The sequence below is a fragment of the Argiope bruennichi genome, chromosome 9 (genome assembly GCF_947563725.1).
Source record: "Argiope bruennichi chromosome 9, qqArgBrue1.1, whole genome shotgun sequence".
Lineage (NCBI taxonomy): Eukaryota > Metazoa > Arthropoda > Arachnida > Araneae > Araneidae > Argiope > Argiope bruennichi.
This window is the reverse complement of record NC_079159.1, coordinates 82412717-82432416: the sequence shown is the minus strand read 5'-3', so window position 1 is coordinate 82432416 and position 19700 is coordinate 82412717. Positions and strand designations below refer to the sequence as shown.

General features: G+C 29.4%; 2 protein-coding genes and 1 long non-coding RNA gene across 5 annotated transcripts in view; 2 read left to right on the top strand and 1 right to left on the bottom strand.

The window, feature by feature from the left end:
- The window catches only part of LOC129983728 (dixin-like), a 97268-nt gene extending 90766 nt beyond the window's left edge, over positions 1-6502 (bottom strand). The window contains exon 1 of one of the 2 annotated variants that reach the window (XR_008785441.1): positions 6374-6502. The gene's annotated coding sequence lies outside the window, so the exon portion shown is untranslated. The remainder of the gene's footprint in view (positions 1-6373) is intronic. The other variant, XM_056093327.1, reaches the window with a different exon arrangement.
- The window catches only part of LOC129983729 (uncharacterized), a 46942-nt gene extending 35856 nt beyond the window's left edge, over positions 1-11086 (top strand). Inside the window, exon 3 of one of the 2 annotated variants that reach the window (XR_008785442.1) lies at positions 9851-11086. This is a non-coding gene — a long non-coding RNA (uncharacterized LOC129983729). Of the gene's footprint in view, positions 1-9446; positions 9809-9850 lie in introns of those variants that run through there. The other variant, XR_008785443.1, reaches the window with a different exon arrangement.
- Positions 11087-15968: 4882 nt separating this feature from the next.
- Positions 15969-19700, top strand: part of LOC129983726 (uncharacterized) — a 36605-nt gene continuing 32873 nt past the window's right edge. The window contains exons 1-2 of the mRNA XM_056093324.1: positions 15969-16181; positions 16442-16512. Coding sequence (XP_055949299.1) covers positions 16494-16512 — 19 coding nt within the window. The 5' untranslated portion in view covers positions 15969-16181; positions 16442-16493. The remainder of the gene's footprint in view (positions 16182-16441; positions 16513-19700) is intronic.

Sequence of the window (19700 nt, the reverse complement as noted above, 5' to 3'; positions counted from 1 at the left end):
TACTGAATTTCGCTAATTTTTTCTTGCGCTTTATAAAGTATTGTTAATCGCGTTGTACTAGGAAATAACTGTAATTCAATTCCTACTATTAGCTTACACTCTCTCTCTCTCTCTATAAATATATCTTGTTCAAATTTTCAATCGTTAATAAAATACTGTTTATTCATCTACTCAAATTCAAATACATTTTTTTAAAACTTGTAGTGGATGATACTTCATGTTAATACAGTTTTTTAAAATATTAATTAATTAATTAAATTTGGTCGCCAAAGTCGCCAAATCCGTCGCCATGTCGCCAAATGGCCGTCAAGTTTGTCGCCAAGCTCTATTTTGCCACTTAATATTGTAATTCTGTCATATGTATATACATATTTATATTAATTGTAATTATTTAATAAAAAGTAACTTTGTTGACCAAAGTAGGAATTGACTTAAAATTTTTTTTATATATTACTTGTTTTTTTCATCACTTTATACGTATTCATCTTATATGAAAATATACAATACGAGAGTCTTGAATATATTGAATTCAAACAAAAAAAAAAAAGAAACTTACTGATATCAATAATTTTCTTCAGATTGATGAAGCGATAGTGAACCGAAGTATAATATCCCAGTGTTCATCAAAAGTCTCTGACTTGTTTTCTGTTCCTTTTACCTTTGACTTCGAATAGGTTTCTAAAATGTCTCTCATTCAGTAAACTAAGCCTATTGCTTAACGCTTAATCTGCTATTTTGTTATCTTAACAGAAAAATCTCTGGCACTTGTAAGAACTCTGACTCTTGTTCCATCAGCTGCTTCGTTTGGAAATTAGAACGGAAGAGATTTCCGTTTTATTATGCTAATTATTCTTGTTGGCATCGCAGAAATAGGATATTTAGAATAAGAATAATTAATCAGAAATTCTCATATCTTAAATATCTTGTTACACTTTTTTTCTGATGTGAACCCATTTTATTGTTTATTATATCGATACAATATTAATGCTACATATCGCAAAAATTCTTTAGATCTCATATTTTTCTCTATATATAATATTATCTACGAAAATGTTTTAAAAGATGGATTTGGAACACGTATGTAAAACTCACGAATATCTTTACGACCTACATATCCTATTTACTTATGCATTTAATAAAATTTTGATTATGAATTTTAAAATAAGCCTTTTTTTGTAATTGCAAATATTCTAAGTTCTAAGAGTGTCCATCACTGTTCTAAATACGCTATCAAAAAAAAAAAAAAAAAAAAAGGAGGGGATATAAATAAATGAATTAGAATTCTATTTAAAGAATTTTACATTTTGTTGCAACTTTTATTAAATCTTATGTAAATTACTTCATTTCAATTGATCGAATTTGTCTTACAATTTCTTGATTGGTATTATTCATAAAAAATATATATAAAATTTCTAATCAAAGATTGTCTTTTTTTAAATCTTGCCTCCATACCAGATATATTAAATGAATGTTTAAATTTCGTTTACATTTTTGCACTCAAGAAATATGCAAATATTAAGTATTTTAATCCTCAACAAGTATATTCTAATCAACAACTCTAGAGTTTGACAAAGCCTCCACATTTCATAACTCCCTGTGTCCGAAAGGTTCATTTTTGAAAACAGATATGTCTGTCTATCACTCTATCTGTCTAAATGTGAACGGGATAGTTCAAAAATGCTCTGAGCTGGGTGGATGAAATTTGGTCTGTGATTTTGCACCAAATTTAGAGATTTACGTTTACATCTGAGTGAAAGTAATTCACACACAAACACACGCACACACACACACACACACACACACACACACACACACACACACAAACACACGCGCACACACACACACACACACATACACACAAAAAAAAACTCTGAATAGGATTTTCCGAATACAGGTGAAAACGATAATGATATAAAACAAAGAGCAAGATATATAAAATTTGAAGTAATAGATTGAAAATTTTAAGTCCAGACCATCTCGAATTTTCAATCAAATCCATCCGGGAATTGACTATCTGTTAACATGTACATGCTTGTTTACATACTTACATACATGCTTGTAAATATGATAATTCAAAAGCTACAACGACTTAAATAACGGAAATTTATTATTTAGTGTCTAAGAATAGGTTCTTTTCACATTTTGAATTATATCTGTCAAAGAGTTGGCCTCTGTCAGTCCTTACGTTTTCATACTCGTATTCATTACGATAACTTACATACATAAAAGTTGAGATGTGATTTTGTTACTAAAATTATAATTCTGTGGCATATTTTGGTATCAATCAGTCTAAACAAAAGACATCCAAAAATAAATTAGATTTTCATTACTATATTACGAAGTTCAAGGTCCAAAGTCAGTTATTTTAAGCTGAGTTGTTACTCAACGTTCTGTTTTTTCTATGCGAAATTCAAAAATAAATAAGAGTGGCCTATTTGAGGTGTCCATGTCAGTATAAATTGACGCCACTGAGATAATCAAGGCCCATCTCAGCTCCGATTCAAATAAATAATTTATTGTCATTGCATTATCTACATTTTAAAAACCAGATTTCTCTGTATATTAAAATATCAAATTTGACGAATACAGAAATTTTCATATGAAAAAGTTTTTATGTTTGATATTGCTTATCTGTGTAAGTAGTTTCCAATTATGAAAGAAAACAAACTTCATGTAAAACTAAGAAAACCAATAAAGTTTACTTTGAGCCAGTTTTGAAAGAAGTAATAGTGAAAAAATCCCCCCCCCCCTCCCATATTAAGAATGCCGATAGTTCAGATGCAAATGAGAGAAAAACATCAATATGTTCATTGGTACCTTTTCATATACTGCCTTATTTCAAAATAAGTCTACATTTCTATAAAATCAGCGGGAGTGGTTACTCCTTCCCCCGACACTTCCTCGAATATGCCCTAATGATGGTGCTATCCTCCTTTTTCAATGGGCCACGGTGGCCTGGTGGTAAGGTCTCGGCTCGGAGCCGGAGGGTTTCAGGTTCGAGACCCTATTCCACCGAAGAACCGTCGTGTAAGGGGGTCTGTTGCACTTTGAATCCGTCATGACCAAACGTACTCCCGCTGGTGTGGTGTGGTGTGGAGAGGGGGTGCCAGCTCAGGTGTCGTCCTCGTCATCTGACCGCGATTCAAAATTATGAGATCCATCCCAAAATAGCCCTTGTGTTGCTTTAAACAGGACGTTAATATAACTAAACTAAACTAAACTAAACCTCCTTCTTCAATATAAATATTGTGAACTTTGAGCAAGATTGTCCATGTCAGTATAAAAACATCTGAGCACGAGAGCTCAGATGTTTTCAGAGTCCCAGACGTGAGCATTTTGTGCTTCATAGTATAGTTAAAAAAAACCACGTTGGCATTTTGGATGCTTTTTTTAAACCGATCTGAATTAATAGTTGGTTAAAATGAAATAAAAATGATATTTCAGAAAAAAAAATGTATGTATTGTAGATTAATTATGAACTGTAGAAAATTTTTTAAAAAATCAGTTCTTTCTCTTTACGTTTTTTTCAGATTGAAAAAGAAATCTTACTATATTCATAGTTCTAAACAAAAATTCTTTGCCAATGACCGCAGCTCACTTTATGATATAGAGTCATTTTTTTTCTCATATGATAATCAGGAGGATTTAATTATAGCGAAAAAAATTAAGATAAAATCAATTCAAAAACTTCGACAAGTAAGAAAAATATTTATAATTGATTGAACTTTGTTTTTACCTTTTAAGAACAAAATTATTTAGAAGTATTGATTGTTGCCACTTAATTCTTGAAAAATACATGATTGAATAAAAAAGTCTGCGAAATGAAAAACATATACATTTTCTGTTTTTGACCTGTATAAACGGAATTTTAAATTGATAATGTTTATAGGCTGAATACTACCTATAAATTACAAGACCCGAAAAATTGACATGCAGCATATGATGCAAAAAGGCTCTGCAGGACAGATTGTCACTACCTAATTTGACACGCAGTTACTTCTTGAGTAATAGGCATTAAAAAAAGAAGTTTTTCAAAATTTTAATTAAATTGAAAGTTAACATTTTCTCTTAATTACTTCGGAGTATATTTTTCACAAAGACTTTTTTTTGACACCATTTTGGTAATTTTAAAAAATTAATTTTTAAATTATATCAATTTTATTTCCGTAGAATTTTCTCTTATTTTAATAATTTTTTGAAATATTTTAAGCATATTTAACAATACATTTTTGTTTTAGTAACTGCAAAATTAAATACCTTATTTATATTTACGGATACAATAATTAAGATAAAATATAAAAAATAATATAAGGATACATGTATGAATCCTAAAAGACTATCGTGCAACGAGATTTCGGATTAAAAGTTCGAATCCTCTTTAATTTTTTTTCCTTTAATAATTATGAAATAAATTTAAAGCAGAAGTTAGATTTCAGGCAAATTCTAAAACAAATCAGAGTAGTGCTATCAAACTTGATACTATGCATTTAGAAAGATAGAAATTTTAATTTTAATTTTTTGAAATTTTATTTAGAATTCTGACAAATTGAAAACGGTTCGAAATTTTGTCATTTTTCCAGCATGACTTCTTAAAATATTACAGCACAAATATGATTTTTATGTCATTTTAAAATTCAAAAAAAAAAAATTTGAATGATATTAATTTTTATTTAATATTTGTGGAAACAGTTTCTGAATGTTGCCAATTTTTAAAATCCTTTTTTTTTCAACAATATTTATTGTTTCTCTGATTTTCGCGCCATTTTTATTGTCTCATCAAGTATTTAATTACACGATTTTCTCCCATTATTTAAAGTTAAAGAAGGATTATGTTTAAGTACATGACTATGTTCGAGATGAATTTTTTGAAAAAATTCGAAAATAGTTACATTTTTGGATATTTGCTTTAAAAAGATTGAAAAAAAAGCATCTATGAAACCAAAATATACCAATTAAATGGCGAAAGTATTTTTTTTTAAAAAAAAGTGGAAAAAATGGCTTTTTCTTTGGCTAAAAAGGCATATAAAGCAAAAATCTTCTAGTTTAGAGGTTTATCAAATGATTTGTTTAAAATTTTGCAGACAGCTTAAGAAATATATTGTTTAATTCCTAATTTAAAAAATAAACTATATTTTTATCTATTCTTTAAATATACAGGTTTACTTGATAAATAGCAGAGAATTATCAAGTTTTTTTTACATTGTGAAGCACTAAAACGAGTTTAAAATATTTCTGAATGAATATATTACTTATTCTCTTGTTCAGGAACTTAAGAATATATTGAGAAATTATTATACCAAATTTGAATAAAAAATATGTATTAGATTTTCATTTATGATGTTTTTCGTAAGAAGATTCTATCAAAGATTAGAATCTGAGATAATAGCAACTAAGCACAAAATAGCATTAAAACGTTTGGAAATGCAAATATAAAAATCAGCGTAATTTCTCCGAAAATAGACTTGGAAACAAAATTTTAACGGTTTTATATAGAAACTTATTCAAACATTAAGACTATTAAACAAAAACTATTCATAGTTTCGCGAAAAATCGATTTTTCAACGATCACTTTCTAAGATAGTTACCTACCTTAACATCTGTGTTATTTGCAAAATGAATGAAAAAGTGAAATTACAATGCCGCGAAAATTAGTAGATAGATAAAATGGATATTTTCATTTTTAATAGCGCTCTGATGACATAATGCTGGTCTCCATAAGGAAGTTACATGTGCACAATGTGTAGAAGATATGCAAAACGATTAAAATAACACATACAAATTAAAATAATAAGCTCTAACAATTTGTTGGAATTATGGCCATGAAGTTATAACCAAACGATTTAACTGAAATCAAATATAACCAATATCCTCCAACAAACCAGTCGGTCACCAAAGGCAATTAGTCTCTAATAATTCCTATATTTAAAAAAATCATATATTTATCTGAAAACTACACCGATAATTATAATTATCATTTCCTGTTAAAAGTGATCTTACAGTTAAAATGTTTCTGTTCTAAAGTAAGCAAATAAACTTAATTAACGCCTAATCGCTCTTGAATTGTGGATCGCAATGATTCACCATATTTCTAGTATATGTATTTCACGCTGAATTACCAATACACTTGAACTTGGCTGAGAAAGTAAATAAAAACTGAAATGAAAAAAAAAATCTCTTTATCCTTACATGTTGAAGAACTGGCTTGACCTCTTTTGAAAGAACTCTATCACTTAATGACTCGAGCTTAATTCGTTCGAAACAAACATTGCATCAGCACTGTGCTTCCATTCCTTCCGCATTTGCCTTTACATATTAACACCTTTGCCTTTACGTATCAATCTCGAAATTACAAAATATGTAAATGAATTCTTACCTTTTCATCCAGCGACTTTCAGCAGCTCGATGGCTAGTTCGAAGTGGGGCTCATTTTCTGAAAAAAAGAGTGTTTTTCGGTGGTTTTTTCGAAGGCCGTGACGGGCCGCCGAACGAGAGCACTCACCTCGTGCGCGGATGTCGAATTCATGCTCGAATTGCTCTCCCAGAAACGTGTTCTGTCTTTTTTCTCTTTTTATTCTTACCCTCCCCCAACAGTTTTCACTCGAAAATCGAATCTCATGCCAAATGTTCTCTTCTATTGTGTTTACGCCTTTGGATTTTAAATTAGAAGATAGAAGAATTAACAAATTTCGGTTTAGAACAGGATTTTTTGAGCTTCCATTGTAAGCATCCCTTTGTTGGGTGGGAGAAAAAGCTTTAGCCACTTTATTTGTATGATAAATATTTTCAAATATTTTGGAATTGAATAATTAATTTAAAAACTATGGGTAATTTCTGATACTAGTAAGTGTGTGTATGTGTGTAACGTGTACCAAATATGGTACATATGCTCTTCGGAGAGTGAAAGTGTGCACTTCGGAGTGATTTATTTGTAATTTTAATTAATCAATCAAAAATTAAGAAATATTGGCACTTTTCCGCGATAACTTTCAAATATATTATTACACACAAAAAAAATCTAGCCATTTCAAAATATTAAAAAAAATGTCGTTTTAATGATACCAATTTAATAGTTGTACAACATATGTTTTTCAAAGAATGAAAATATTTACCTCGGAATAATTTATTTGAAATTTTAGTTAGGATTTTAATCAATAAAAATTAAGAAACATTTTGGCTTTTTAAAGCAATAACATCCAAATATATATTTACACACAAAAAAAATTATGCCATTTCAAAATTTAAAGAAAAATCCCTTTTTAATGATACCAATTTAATAGTTGTGCATTTTTTTAAAATTTCGTTAATTTTCTTTTAATTTTTCCCTAAATTCTATTTTAATTGTTTGGGTGTGCGCCATATTTTTATAGTACATATGCTCTTCGGAGAGTGAAAATATTCACCTCGAAATTTATTTGAAATTTTAATTAGAATTTTAATGAATTAGAATTTAAGAGAAATATTGGCTTTTTAAAGCGATAACTTCCAAATATATTATTATACACACAAAAAAAATTACATCATTTCGATATTTTAAAAAATTGCCTTTTTAATGATACCAGTTTAATAATTGTACAATTTTTTTTTTAAATTTCGGTAATTTTTGAAAAACATTTTCCGCAATTTCCAGCAATAGATTGTATCTTCACCTTGAAATTCAAACTATTTTCATTGTGTCATTAAATATTTAAAAGCTTGATTTGTTAAAAGCTAAAAAAAAAAAGAATTCTGTTTAATATCTGTGTAGTTTACATGACAATTAAAAAAGTGAAGTTACAATATCGCGCATTTGAGAAGATAGATGAATTGGATATTTGGCTTTTCATGGTGCTTTGATATTATGGGAACTGTGTGCATTAGAGTCATGTTCACAATAACTAAAACTTAAATAAGACAATTTAAATAGCATAACGTTACTGCCAGACAATTTGATCATCTATATGAAGTTATATCTAAACGATTTATCTGCAATCGAATATAACCAATATTCACAACGAACCTGCTGATCGCCTCAGGCGACAGGTCTTTAATATAATAATAATTATATCTATTAAATTTACTAGAGAAAGAAGGAACAAAATAAAGTCTCACTCCAAGTAAAGATACAAAAAAAAATCATTTATTTCAAAAGTCCTTCATTTACATTAAATACGTTTGCTGATTTTCTTCATCGGAATTGTCAATGATTGGAATAGTTGAAAAAGAAAGAAATTAAAAGCATATAAATACACACACACACACACGCGCGCGCACAAACAAACAAACAAACAAAATTTCAGCAGTTGCGTATCCGAATAGAAGAACTTTTGAATAATTTTAAAACTTCGATTTATTCCAGCACTCGAGGCATAATTTATGTACAAAGAATAAATGGCAAGAAATACGTCAGTCTACATCACGACACAAGAGCAAAAGAGGCCAAAATCTTTTTCCTCAGTGATTTTACATTGAGATTATTTTGATAGGAATTTCATTGACATGTCTCGATTTAGACAAGGGATTTTATGCATCTTTAAAATAATGTTATAAGCATTAAGGGTTTTTATTCTTTTACTCGGAACGTAAGAAAATGCTGAGACTTGCAATTTTATATAGCGCATGTAGAATTAATTAAATAAAAAGTGGAATTGGATCAGGAAATAAGAGAAAATTTTAGAAAGAAAATATGCGTTAAGATAAATATTAGGAAATTAATTAGGATTTTAATTACATCTTAGAATATCATTACATACACGCATATATATATATATATATATATATATATATATATATATATATATATATATATATATATATATATATATATATTCCAAAATCCAATACTGACGCGGATGTTATCTTTGTCATGTTAACAGGACATTCAAAATTGTGTGTTCCAAAAGCTTTAAAAACATGAGTATTAATGACCTAAATTAAGATTAAAATAATTAGAAGTCCTTTGGGCTAGAATAATTTGATACCCGACATGAACTATACCAAAGAACCTGAGCACCTATGGTCCACCAAAAATAGCTACACAAGAAATTGATTAAAAAATAACTTTATGAAATAATTGAAAATAATCTAAAAATAATACGCGTTTGATCATATGCATAAGAGCTTTTTATGGTTTCATAATAAAAAAAATTTATATATTTTGTATTCCAAGTAGTCATACTATGCTTTGCAAACTATGCATAAAATACTATTTAATTTGCCATTCTACAGTACTATTAAAGGTGTAAATTTGATGTCTTACTATGATATTAGGTATCAGTTTACAACAATTTGTTTTATCATCAATAATGTAAATAATTTTTATTGAATTCAAGTTTTCAAATTATTTTATTTGTATGAATACTTTTTAAACTGATGTATATGTTTATGTAATATTATAAAATCGATGGCGGTCTAGTTATAGACTGTCAAATAAATTTTATGGATCAAAATTAAAGTTAGTAAATTTTTAGGAACCTTTGATGAACAGGTGCCCTTAGGCTATAGACCAATAAGTCCATTTGATAAGTAATGATCTAGCGACTGGAGGAAAAGGAGCTTAGATATCCCAGGCAAAAATTTTAAGGGGTAAGATGAAGACCAAACATTGTGCTCATGTCACTTTGCAAAGTGAAGTGTCATGAAGGGGCGAAAATATAATATCATGTCCCAGGGACCGCTTAAAAAATTCATATTATGTCCCATATATAGTATATTTAAAACATTAGACTAAAAAATATTTTTAATAAAATGTCTTGTGCATTTACGTTCTTAAATATTAAAGCAAGTGTCAAAAAGAAAATATTGCTATTTTATACCGTTTTATTTAGAGTCTGCATTTTTTTTTATCTTTCGTTATTCATTTATTCATTTCTAGTCTCCTCGAACGACCAGCTGGTTCGCCGAAAATATTGTTACGGATTTTTCGACGTCTCTCTTGATTTGTTGGTCGATGAAATAAACAGTCCTTAGTAAAAAATGGCAACGTTTATTGAGCACGTTAGAAGGACACTAATAGAAGGACAGAAAATATACAGCTGAGACGAACACAGGCAACGCACGGCAGCACACTACAACAAACATTAGCCCACAAATAGTAACCAGTAGTGATAAAAACCACAGCACACAAAGCGAACCAGACAGAATTCAGCAGAAGGAGGGAATCTACGTAGCTTCACTCTACGATCTCTCCAAACGTCTGCAATTCACCACTTTCTCCTCGCTTTATCTGTATCCAACTGCCGATTCCACACACGACTCGATGCTGCTTCCATAATTAACAGGACTTGGCAAACAACTCAATTCAGCAATGGCTTGAGCTCGACACAACGCTTGCGCTTCGCCGGACTGATCCAAATATTCCATCGTCTCTTTCCATGACTCTTTTCACAACTACGACTGACTGCAGCTTAAGACTGCCGACCTTTTATAGTTCCCAGAAGGCGGGCAGAGAAGGTCCTGGACCAATCAGGCGTATATCGATTCATATTGGCTCAATTGCTAAAATTCTGAAAGTTTCCAGTAATATCTATTGTATCACCATAGTCGCAAAGTTTGTCGCAAAGTTTTGAGATTATTGACGCGGCACTGGATCAAAATGGTCTTTCCAGTGATTGAACTAATCGTGCTGGGAAACAACATTACAGGTTTGTAACAGTATAGATTAGATATGATTTCAGATGAATCGTGAACATCATAATTCCGGTCAAACTGTCAAACTTTAAAGCCGTGATGAGCCTTTCTTAGAGTGACAATCCCATAACATCATATCGTTATTAAAAATAGAAATATCCGGTTCATTTATATTCTGAGTTTCGCGGTACTTCACTTGCTTTTTTAGCTTGTAATCTGCTCAGATATTTAACAAAATTTTCCTTCTTTAGTTTGCAACAATGAAAGAATATTACGCGATAAAATAGTTGAAGAAACAATGAAAATGATTTGAATTTTAGATCAACAATATAATGTATTACTGGTAATTAGGCAAAAAGATATTCTTAAAAATTACTAAAATTCAATAAAAATTCGCATTACTAATTAATTATTAAAAAAACAATTTGTAAATTTTGAAATGGTGTAAAATTATTTTTAGCAATAATGTTTCTTCAAGTTATAATTGAGAAACGGCAAAATTTAGCTTAGTTTTTATTAATTAAAATTCTAATTTATTAAATTTATTTTAATAAATTAAAATATTGAAATATCAAAAAAATTACTCCTAAGTGCACATTTCCATCTTTTAAATTATATGTGCCAGGTTTGATAATTGTAGGTCTAGCGGTCTGGCCAGTAGTGCGCCAATACACACACGCACAAATTCATCTTTATTAGTAGAAATAATGATTAGTTGCTGAAATTGTTATCTTTTCGAATTAGTAGAAACAAAATCTTGTTCATAAAATAGCTTCTAAAATTCTTTTGAATAAAATACAAAACGGAAAACTGAATTTTTCCATTTGTGAAAAATTATCATTAATTTCCGAATTTATCAGTTACTTACTGAATCCTCTTTGGAATTATTCCAAAACTTCATAAATATTAAAATATTGTGGTTTTTACTTTTTACAACAATCGTCTTCCACCTCATCAGTAAAGAAATTAGCAGTACTGTTGTCAAAAAAACACAAAGTTTTGTTCAAAATTTCCAGAAAATTAAATTTAATAATAATTGACAAATAGATAATTTTATTCTTTAAATATCTATTTCCTCAATTTTTAAATTGTAATTCCATCACTAAAATATTATTTCCAAGCATTTTAGGCTAACACCCCCCCCCAAAAAAAACTCTATTAAAATCTCCAGATAAAATTCAATTTAATTGATGAGATTAAATTTAATAAATTTTAATCACTGCATATTGACAGTCAGTGGTGTGGCAATAAACAGCAAGGTGGAATAGACTATTTTCTAAACTAGGTGTTTTCAACTGATTGCCGCGACAAGATCTCATGTATATGTATATGCACATTATTTTCCAAAACATGACGCAGGCTTAAAATCATCAAACTACATGATAGCAATACGCAAGCAAATGACTCGTATCGACTCCTAAGAAATGGAAAATAAAATAAATGCCTATTCAGCATATGGATTATGTATATAAACCAGCTGGAGTGATCGCCCCAAAATTTTCTCACATACTCTCTTTAAAGGTAATATCTCAAAGAACGAACTGATCCAACTACTCGCGAATGACTCTTTCCACGACTTCGACTTCAGCTTGAGACTGCCCTTATAGTTCCCGAAGGCGGACAGAGAAGGTTTAGGAACAATCAGGCATATCTCGATTCCTACTTTCTCAATCGCTAAAATTCTAGAAGTTTCCAGAAATATCTATTTTGTAGGCAAAATCGTCAAATTCGTCGCCATATGGTCGCCAAGCCCTGAGATCACTGATTCGGCATCCGATCAGCATCCAACAGAGCTGAGCGTAAAACGGTCTTTCCTGTGATGGAACTAACTATGTTGGGAAGCAACATTACAGATTTGTAACAATATATATTCATCACAGATTGTAATTGCTATTACACTTTTGTAAATTGAATAGATTTCAAATTCTTTCTTTTTTCTAGGAGGAATTGAATCTATCATAAATATTCACGAATAATGAAAAAAAAATGACATGGCACTTCTGTTTTTAAAAATGAATATTAATATTAGCCGCGTTCGTTGAGCAGCTGTCTCCCGCCATTCATATATTTTAAATAAAATGAAAATCCACGAACTATCGATTTTTTGAGCGATAACCACTGTACCAAGTTTGCCAATTTTTATTTATATAAAATATAATGACTCATATATATGTTATCAATGGATTCCTTCTCTATCACACCATCTACATTCAAGAGAAATCTCGAAAACAATGCTTCATAATACATTCTCTGTGGGAGAAAACCTTGATAGAGTTCCCCACTTACAACATTAATGTCGAATTTCTAATAAATCGATTTCGCCACTTTTTATTTTCTATGAAAATTTGTAACTTCTAAATAAGCATCAAAGGTTTTGTGCTCCTCTGCTGAATTTTTGAAGGATACTGAAAAAAAAACCCAAAAAACTTAGAGTTTCCATTCTTAATAATGCAGCAGATTTTGTCATTTGAAAAGCTTAGCAAGCAGAGTGCTCTATGATTATTGAAAAAGTATAAATTAAAATCGAATTTATTTCTGTTTAAATCAGAGGTTCCCAAACTTTTTTTTCTCGTGGACCACTTTCAAAGTTTTACTATTTTCGGTAGACCCCCTGCTGCTACATTTGTACTGTATTCCCAAAACTCCTAAAAAATATCACCCTAAATTGGGGGTGTTAAGAAGAGAAAAAAAAGTAGCACATTTTCTTGTGTCCTATTTATTAAAATAATACTTGTGGTTATACAAAATTATAAACATTTATTATTACAATCAACAATTGACAAAAAATCAACAATGAACTCTGAAATGTAAATCAACAATAAAAAATAGTCATACTTTTAATGAGACGGATGTACTTGATGAATTGACAGCAAATATTTTTAAACAAAAAAGTACCTAGGTACCTAAAGTTTAATCTTCCCTGGCTTTTTGTTCTTTTATTGAAGTTTTGAATAATCTCTAGTATTTAATTTTTACTACATAACTACCTACTACACTCAAATAGTAAAACAAATATAATATGATTGATAAATTACAATATACAATAAAAATATGTATAACAAATAGGCAGATAATTACTTTTTCCGGCACTGCAAACACTGACATCGATTCACTAACAGTCACACTTTGATGTTCTAAATCCCGAAAACAAATGAGTAACGTTTTGTTCTTGGCATTCGTATTTATACTAATGTAGATTGCAAGCACAGCGCAAGTCGCATTTCATCCCTTTGCAGGTCTAAACAAGCATCCCGGACAAGTGGGCGCACTGGTGGCACTTTGCAAGTCTCGACATGGGGTGTATACTTGTACTATTATCTATTGTTCTATTCAATTCTGTGTTTGAACTGAGTCCCGAATATTTTTGAGTACCTACCTAGTGAATGATGCTACATGCCTACGTTGATAGGTAAATCCAAGCCAAAATTTTTGTTCTTTATTATGAAAACCAGAATTTTTTGTGGATCCCCACTTACAACTTGTGAAACCCTGTTTTCTTTTCACGTCTACGTGGACCCCCGTGTGGTCTCGTATGGACCCCTGGGGGTCCACCTGGACCACTTTGGGAACCTATGGTTTAGATAAATTCTGTTTCTGTGTCTTATCAAAATTGATCTATATGACTGTAATAATACCATTAATCTTATAGCGAAAGGTAGCTAATATTAATTTTATTAATTTAGTCTGCCAATCAACTTTGATGAATTACATGTAATCTTAATAGAAGTATTATTTTAAATTACATTTCCTGAATAATGATAGTGTACTCTGACTGATTAGTTATATTTCAAAGCATTGAAATTAATTGGCGATGAAAAATGGAGAAATTGGTCCTATAGTTGAGATTGAGTTCTGTTTTGATTGAATTTAATTTTTAATATTCCTCGAAATGGAGTATAAGATGATAGACGACCATTGAGGTCATATATCTGGGTATATGGAAAATAAGCCTTCATATGAAACAAAAATTTACGAAATCGACATCAAAAATGATTGTAGCGAAATATGGTGCGCGTTTTCGCCATAAGAAGTGTACAGAAAGTTAGTATTTCCTTAATTTTTTTTTAAATTTCTCTTTAAAACAAATAGTAGTGCGGGTCAACCGAGCATTTATAATACATCTGAGATCATAAGCTTTGAAATGAAACGAAAATTAATGAAATCGGTTTTGTGACTCTGATTTGTTTCGTGAGTTCTTTCACCACAATGAAAATATACAGTGAAGTAATGTTTTTTCAATTTTTGTCGGAAAACGGAAAGTGATGATGGTTGCCCGATCGTTGAAGATATACAGGAAGATAACGGCTATAAGTTTTCATATGAAATAAAAATCTTCGAAATCAGTTCTGAAATTGAGGCTGAGAAACTATGTCCTGTGTTTAACCCAAAGAAAATATGATGTGTTTGAAATTTCTATCAAAAATGGTGCGTGGTGAAAGTAGGTTAACTTTGATGACATATCCAGCGCTCATGAAGTTTTCTACGAAACGAAAACAGGCGAAATTGGATCAGTGATTTACATTGGATGACTGAAACCGAAGAACATATGGTTCCTTTTATTTTTCTTTAATATCTTAAATATATTAATAAAAAGAAAATAAGCACTATTTTTATATTGTTCTTATTTTCTATTTCAAGTATGATTTTATTTCGATTTATTTCGTTTGGTAAATAAATAGAAATAACAAATATAATTTGGTGAATAAATAGGTTTCGCTGCCCTTTCTTTGTCCTTTTGAAAAGTTAAGAATTCTTTTTATAAAGTAATCGTTTTCCTTGAAAAAATAAGGCTTTAAATACGTACCATTTCAATAAAAACACTAGTCAGTGTATTTATACTATCATAAATTCAGTCTGAAATTTAACGAAGCCACGATAAACATTTTGCATTTTACAAATAAAAACAAGAGCAATTATAATAACTCTTCCGAAAAAGAAAAAAAAAAAAAAAAAAATCAGGTACAGACCACCTTTTAACAAAGTATATATTTTTAGGATTTGAAAAAATGTGTATGGGAAAAGAATAAAATGCAAGAATTTTTTAAATACAAATTTTCCTAATTTCTATAAAGAAGGCGTTTATCACAATATCCTAAGGTGAGAAAGGCAAAGGATGTATATCTGTCACACATAGCAGATTTTAGAGGTGCTATAAAGACAAAGTATTTGTTAATTTAATTTTGATTTTAAATCGATACTTGACAGAAACAGAACGGAAAGATATGCCTCGAGCACTTCATATCTTTCCTAAGTCTTTGGCTTCATCAAAATTAGTTCGGATTTCCAAAAGCAGTTTCATTTAAGTATTCCACATTTTGCAAACCCTAGTTTCTTCTTTGGTTACGGTTCGTATTTTCAATAACTGTCTGATAACGGTGAGAGAAACGTTTCGCTTCAGTTTCGGAAAGTTGAGTGCGATTAGGATCGGGGAAGTACCTTTCGGTGTTATTTTAGATATCGAGAATTATCTATATAAATATTAGTCAATTATTCCCTTCAATCTTCTCTTTACTCTGCTGCTCTGATTGTTTGAGAGAAATCTTAAATTTTAGTAAATTTGCCGAATCTTTATAGAAGTACGTTAAATTGGTGTTTAACGTGTAATGCGTATTTTATTGTGTTCATGTCGGCAATATTTTATATTTATGACAGTCTTTAAAATTTTGATATGAATTCGAACTTTATATATAATTATTAACTTATTGAATCTATGTTTATGCTTAAGATTATTTTTTTGTTAAGATGTTAATTAGAAATAGCTTTATTATAAGTACATACAATTTCATCTCATATTATTGCGAACGTCTATAAAATACTTTTATTCCTTTTTTTACAGGTTTTGTTGGACGCAAGATATAGTATTGCTTTGAAATCAAACAATCCTCAACATGTGGAAATTAATATTTTGTAAGTTTCTTTTTTTTTCTTGTAATTTTTTTTTCCTCCATACAATTGGGTGGAACTTTTTATTGACGAGTTACCGAATTAAAGAATGATTTATATTAAAAAGTATTCTAAAGTTATTTTGGTTACTTAATTATATAATTTGATTAATCAATTATAATTTAAATATATAATTTGAAGAAACATATATTTTAAATTTGGAATTCTTTTGTTTTACTGAAACCTTCTACATATATCATACTTTGACCAATGTCATTGGTTACCTGAATTTCTCAATAGATAATAAGTTTAAAAAATTTCATAATCATTGCGTAAAATTATTAAATTTATAATGTATTAAATTTATAATTGCAGACAAATTATACCAAAAGTATTGAATAAGTTGCCATCTACCATTTATTATTGAGTTATTATTGTACTTTATAAATTTGGGATGCAGTCAACAATTTTGTTCTTTCTGCAAAAGAAAATTGTAAGCTTAAAGATACATTAAGCATCTTAAATATTGATTTTACGTTGCTATGATGTCTGTGAAATATGCTTTAAATATTGTTTTACTACCAAGGAAAATTTTGAAGGCTATTCAGATTTTTCAAGCAAATGAAAGCCATTCTAACTTAATATTTTGCTTTTGGGGGGGGGGATTTAATAAAATTGCTTCCTGTGAAAAATGCTGTATTAAATGGAAGTGTAGTTGTGATACTTTGACTTTTAATATCATCTAGCCTGTTGCCTTTTTTAAAACGCTTTCATACTTGCAAAGTTTTTGCTTATTTTTTTTTTATTTTAGAATGAGTGATGTTATACATTTTTTTTTGTTTGTTTAATTTGAATCAAAGAGTAGATCAATTTTATGCTCATTTCTTGGTTTATTGATCTTGCTTTTATTTTTGTCATTTAAAAAAATGATGAGTAATTTTTATATGATGTAAAAAAAATAAGAATATAGAATTTAACTTCCTTTTAATTTATCTTATCAGTCATTAAGTTATTTTGAAAAACTAGAATCACTGTAAAATAAATTAATACTCGTTTTTCAGTTTGCTCATAATCCTTGCTCTTGTTTCTTTATGACCCAATTGTCATCATTTTAGAAAAATTCTAGTTCTTAATCCCGTAAAAACTTATTTTATGATACTTTTTTGCTTTTCTGTTCATGTCATTTTTTATATGCTTTTGCTCCAGAATTTAATAATATTAATAAAAATTAAAGTTTATTGTTAATTTTTGAAAACTAATCAAAAGCCTAAAATGCCCATGCATGCTCATTTAGTCTTAGGAAAAGCTGAATAATTCATTCAAATGTTATCTTCTGTTTTCATGTATCTTGATAATAGAATTTCTTAATGAAATAGCATTGTAAATCTCATAAAAACGAAGGTAACAGCATTTCAAAACTATCTTACATGAGGTTTTGAGATCTTCCCAAGAATTAACTGGTTATGGAATTACTATCAAAAATCTGCATCTCTGTCTAATTTTGTGACATCTTGTTTTTTTTTTTAAATAAAGAAACAGCATCTATGTAAATGTTTTCTTTAAAAAAAATAAAAAAAAGGCAAGAGGTATTTTTTGTTTGTTCTTGCTTCCTGTAGATCAGAATAAATCTAGAATGACTGACTGATCGAATTATATTTGAACTTGGTAGTAAACAGAGTATGATTTTATTCCACTTCAGAGGGATCTAAATTAGGAAATTAATCAATACTTTTGAACAAAATCATACTATAAGTTGTTTTTAAGGTTTTATTGCTAGAAAGTTAATTTGAGGGCCTGTGACAGCTAGAATGTCTTATGTTAAAAATTAAGATACTGTGTTATGTTACTTAATTATGTTATGAAATTAAATTACTGTGCTTGCCAAATTTCTTTGACTGGATAGTGATAGATAGTTAGAAAACAAAAATTGTCTTTGTTACCCTTGAACTGCAGTGGTGTGTTGATAAGGTCTTGACTTATTAAAGTGAGTCTTGTGCTTATTAAATCCACCAGGACCAAGGGTTCTGCTGCTTGTGTGGTGTGGAAACTAGGAGAGAAGGTGTGATAACTCAAATATCATCTTCATTATCTATCTACTATTTAAAATTTTGAGGTCTGTTCCAAAGTAGCTCTTGTATTGCTTCAAACAGAACATGAATATAGTTAAACTTATTTTAATGATCCTTTACCAGTTAAGCTTGATTTACAGTTTGAAAAAGTGATTTCGAATTTTGAAAGATATTCCAATTTTAAGCAATCTGCATTTGAATCTCTCAGTTAGCCACAATTATCAATTGTATTTAAATTAATTGTATTTAATTATATTTTGAAAGATATTTAGATCTTTGGCAACAACTGTTCTTGTTTGGATTCCTCAAATATAATTGCAATGTTCTCACTTTATCTAAATATATTTAAGTATTAATAATAATTTCATAAAATTTAAAATTATTCCGTATATTGTACAGAATCTTGTCAGTCATCTAGCATCATTATTTAATGCTCTAACTTAAAACTGAAATCCAAGTCCTGAAGTGATGTGTTCTTCCCTCAACTTTCTTGTATACTTAGATAATTTAGCATCATCTTTTTTTTTTCTTTTCCTCCCCTTCCTATTTTTTGGATTACACCGAATTCCGTTTCACATCAGATGCCAAGATTTGATCCAGATAATCACATTATGTTTTTATTTCTTGGTGATATATTACTTGCAATTTCTGTTGATGATTTTAATTGTTGGGGCTATAAATAACATTATGAATCAACACAATATGCTGTACATAGTATTTCAGTAAACATAGTAATGGTCTGATTGTAACCATTGTGATATTATCCTTTTGATTGATTGTGCATAAATTTTAATGCAGATCTACAATTTGAGTTACTAGATTGCATGCCAAATTTTATTTATCCATCATTATTATTTTGAATTATATTTTGCATACATGCCAATGTATAGACCGTGTAAAAATGCATATTTTATGATCCAAATTATAATATGTATCAGCATTTCTGTAGACGAAATACTATTTAGATTTCATGCATCTAATTTTTAAGCCTTTTTTAAATTTCGCAATTCGCGTAAATTTCGTAATTCGTTACCAAAATCCGAGTACTTCAGATTTGTCAGAGATATTTCAAGACAAATACAAGCAATATTAACAGATTTGTAATAATATCTTTAGTATTTTCCTTTTTAGTTGCAGTTTTTT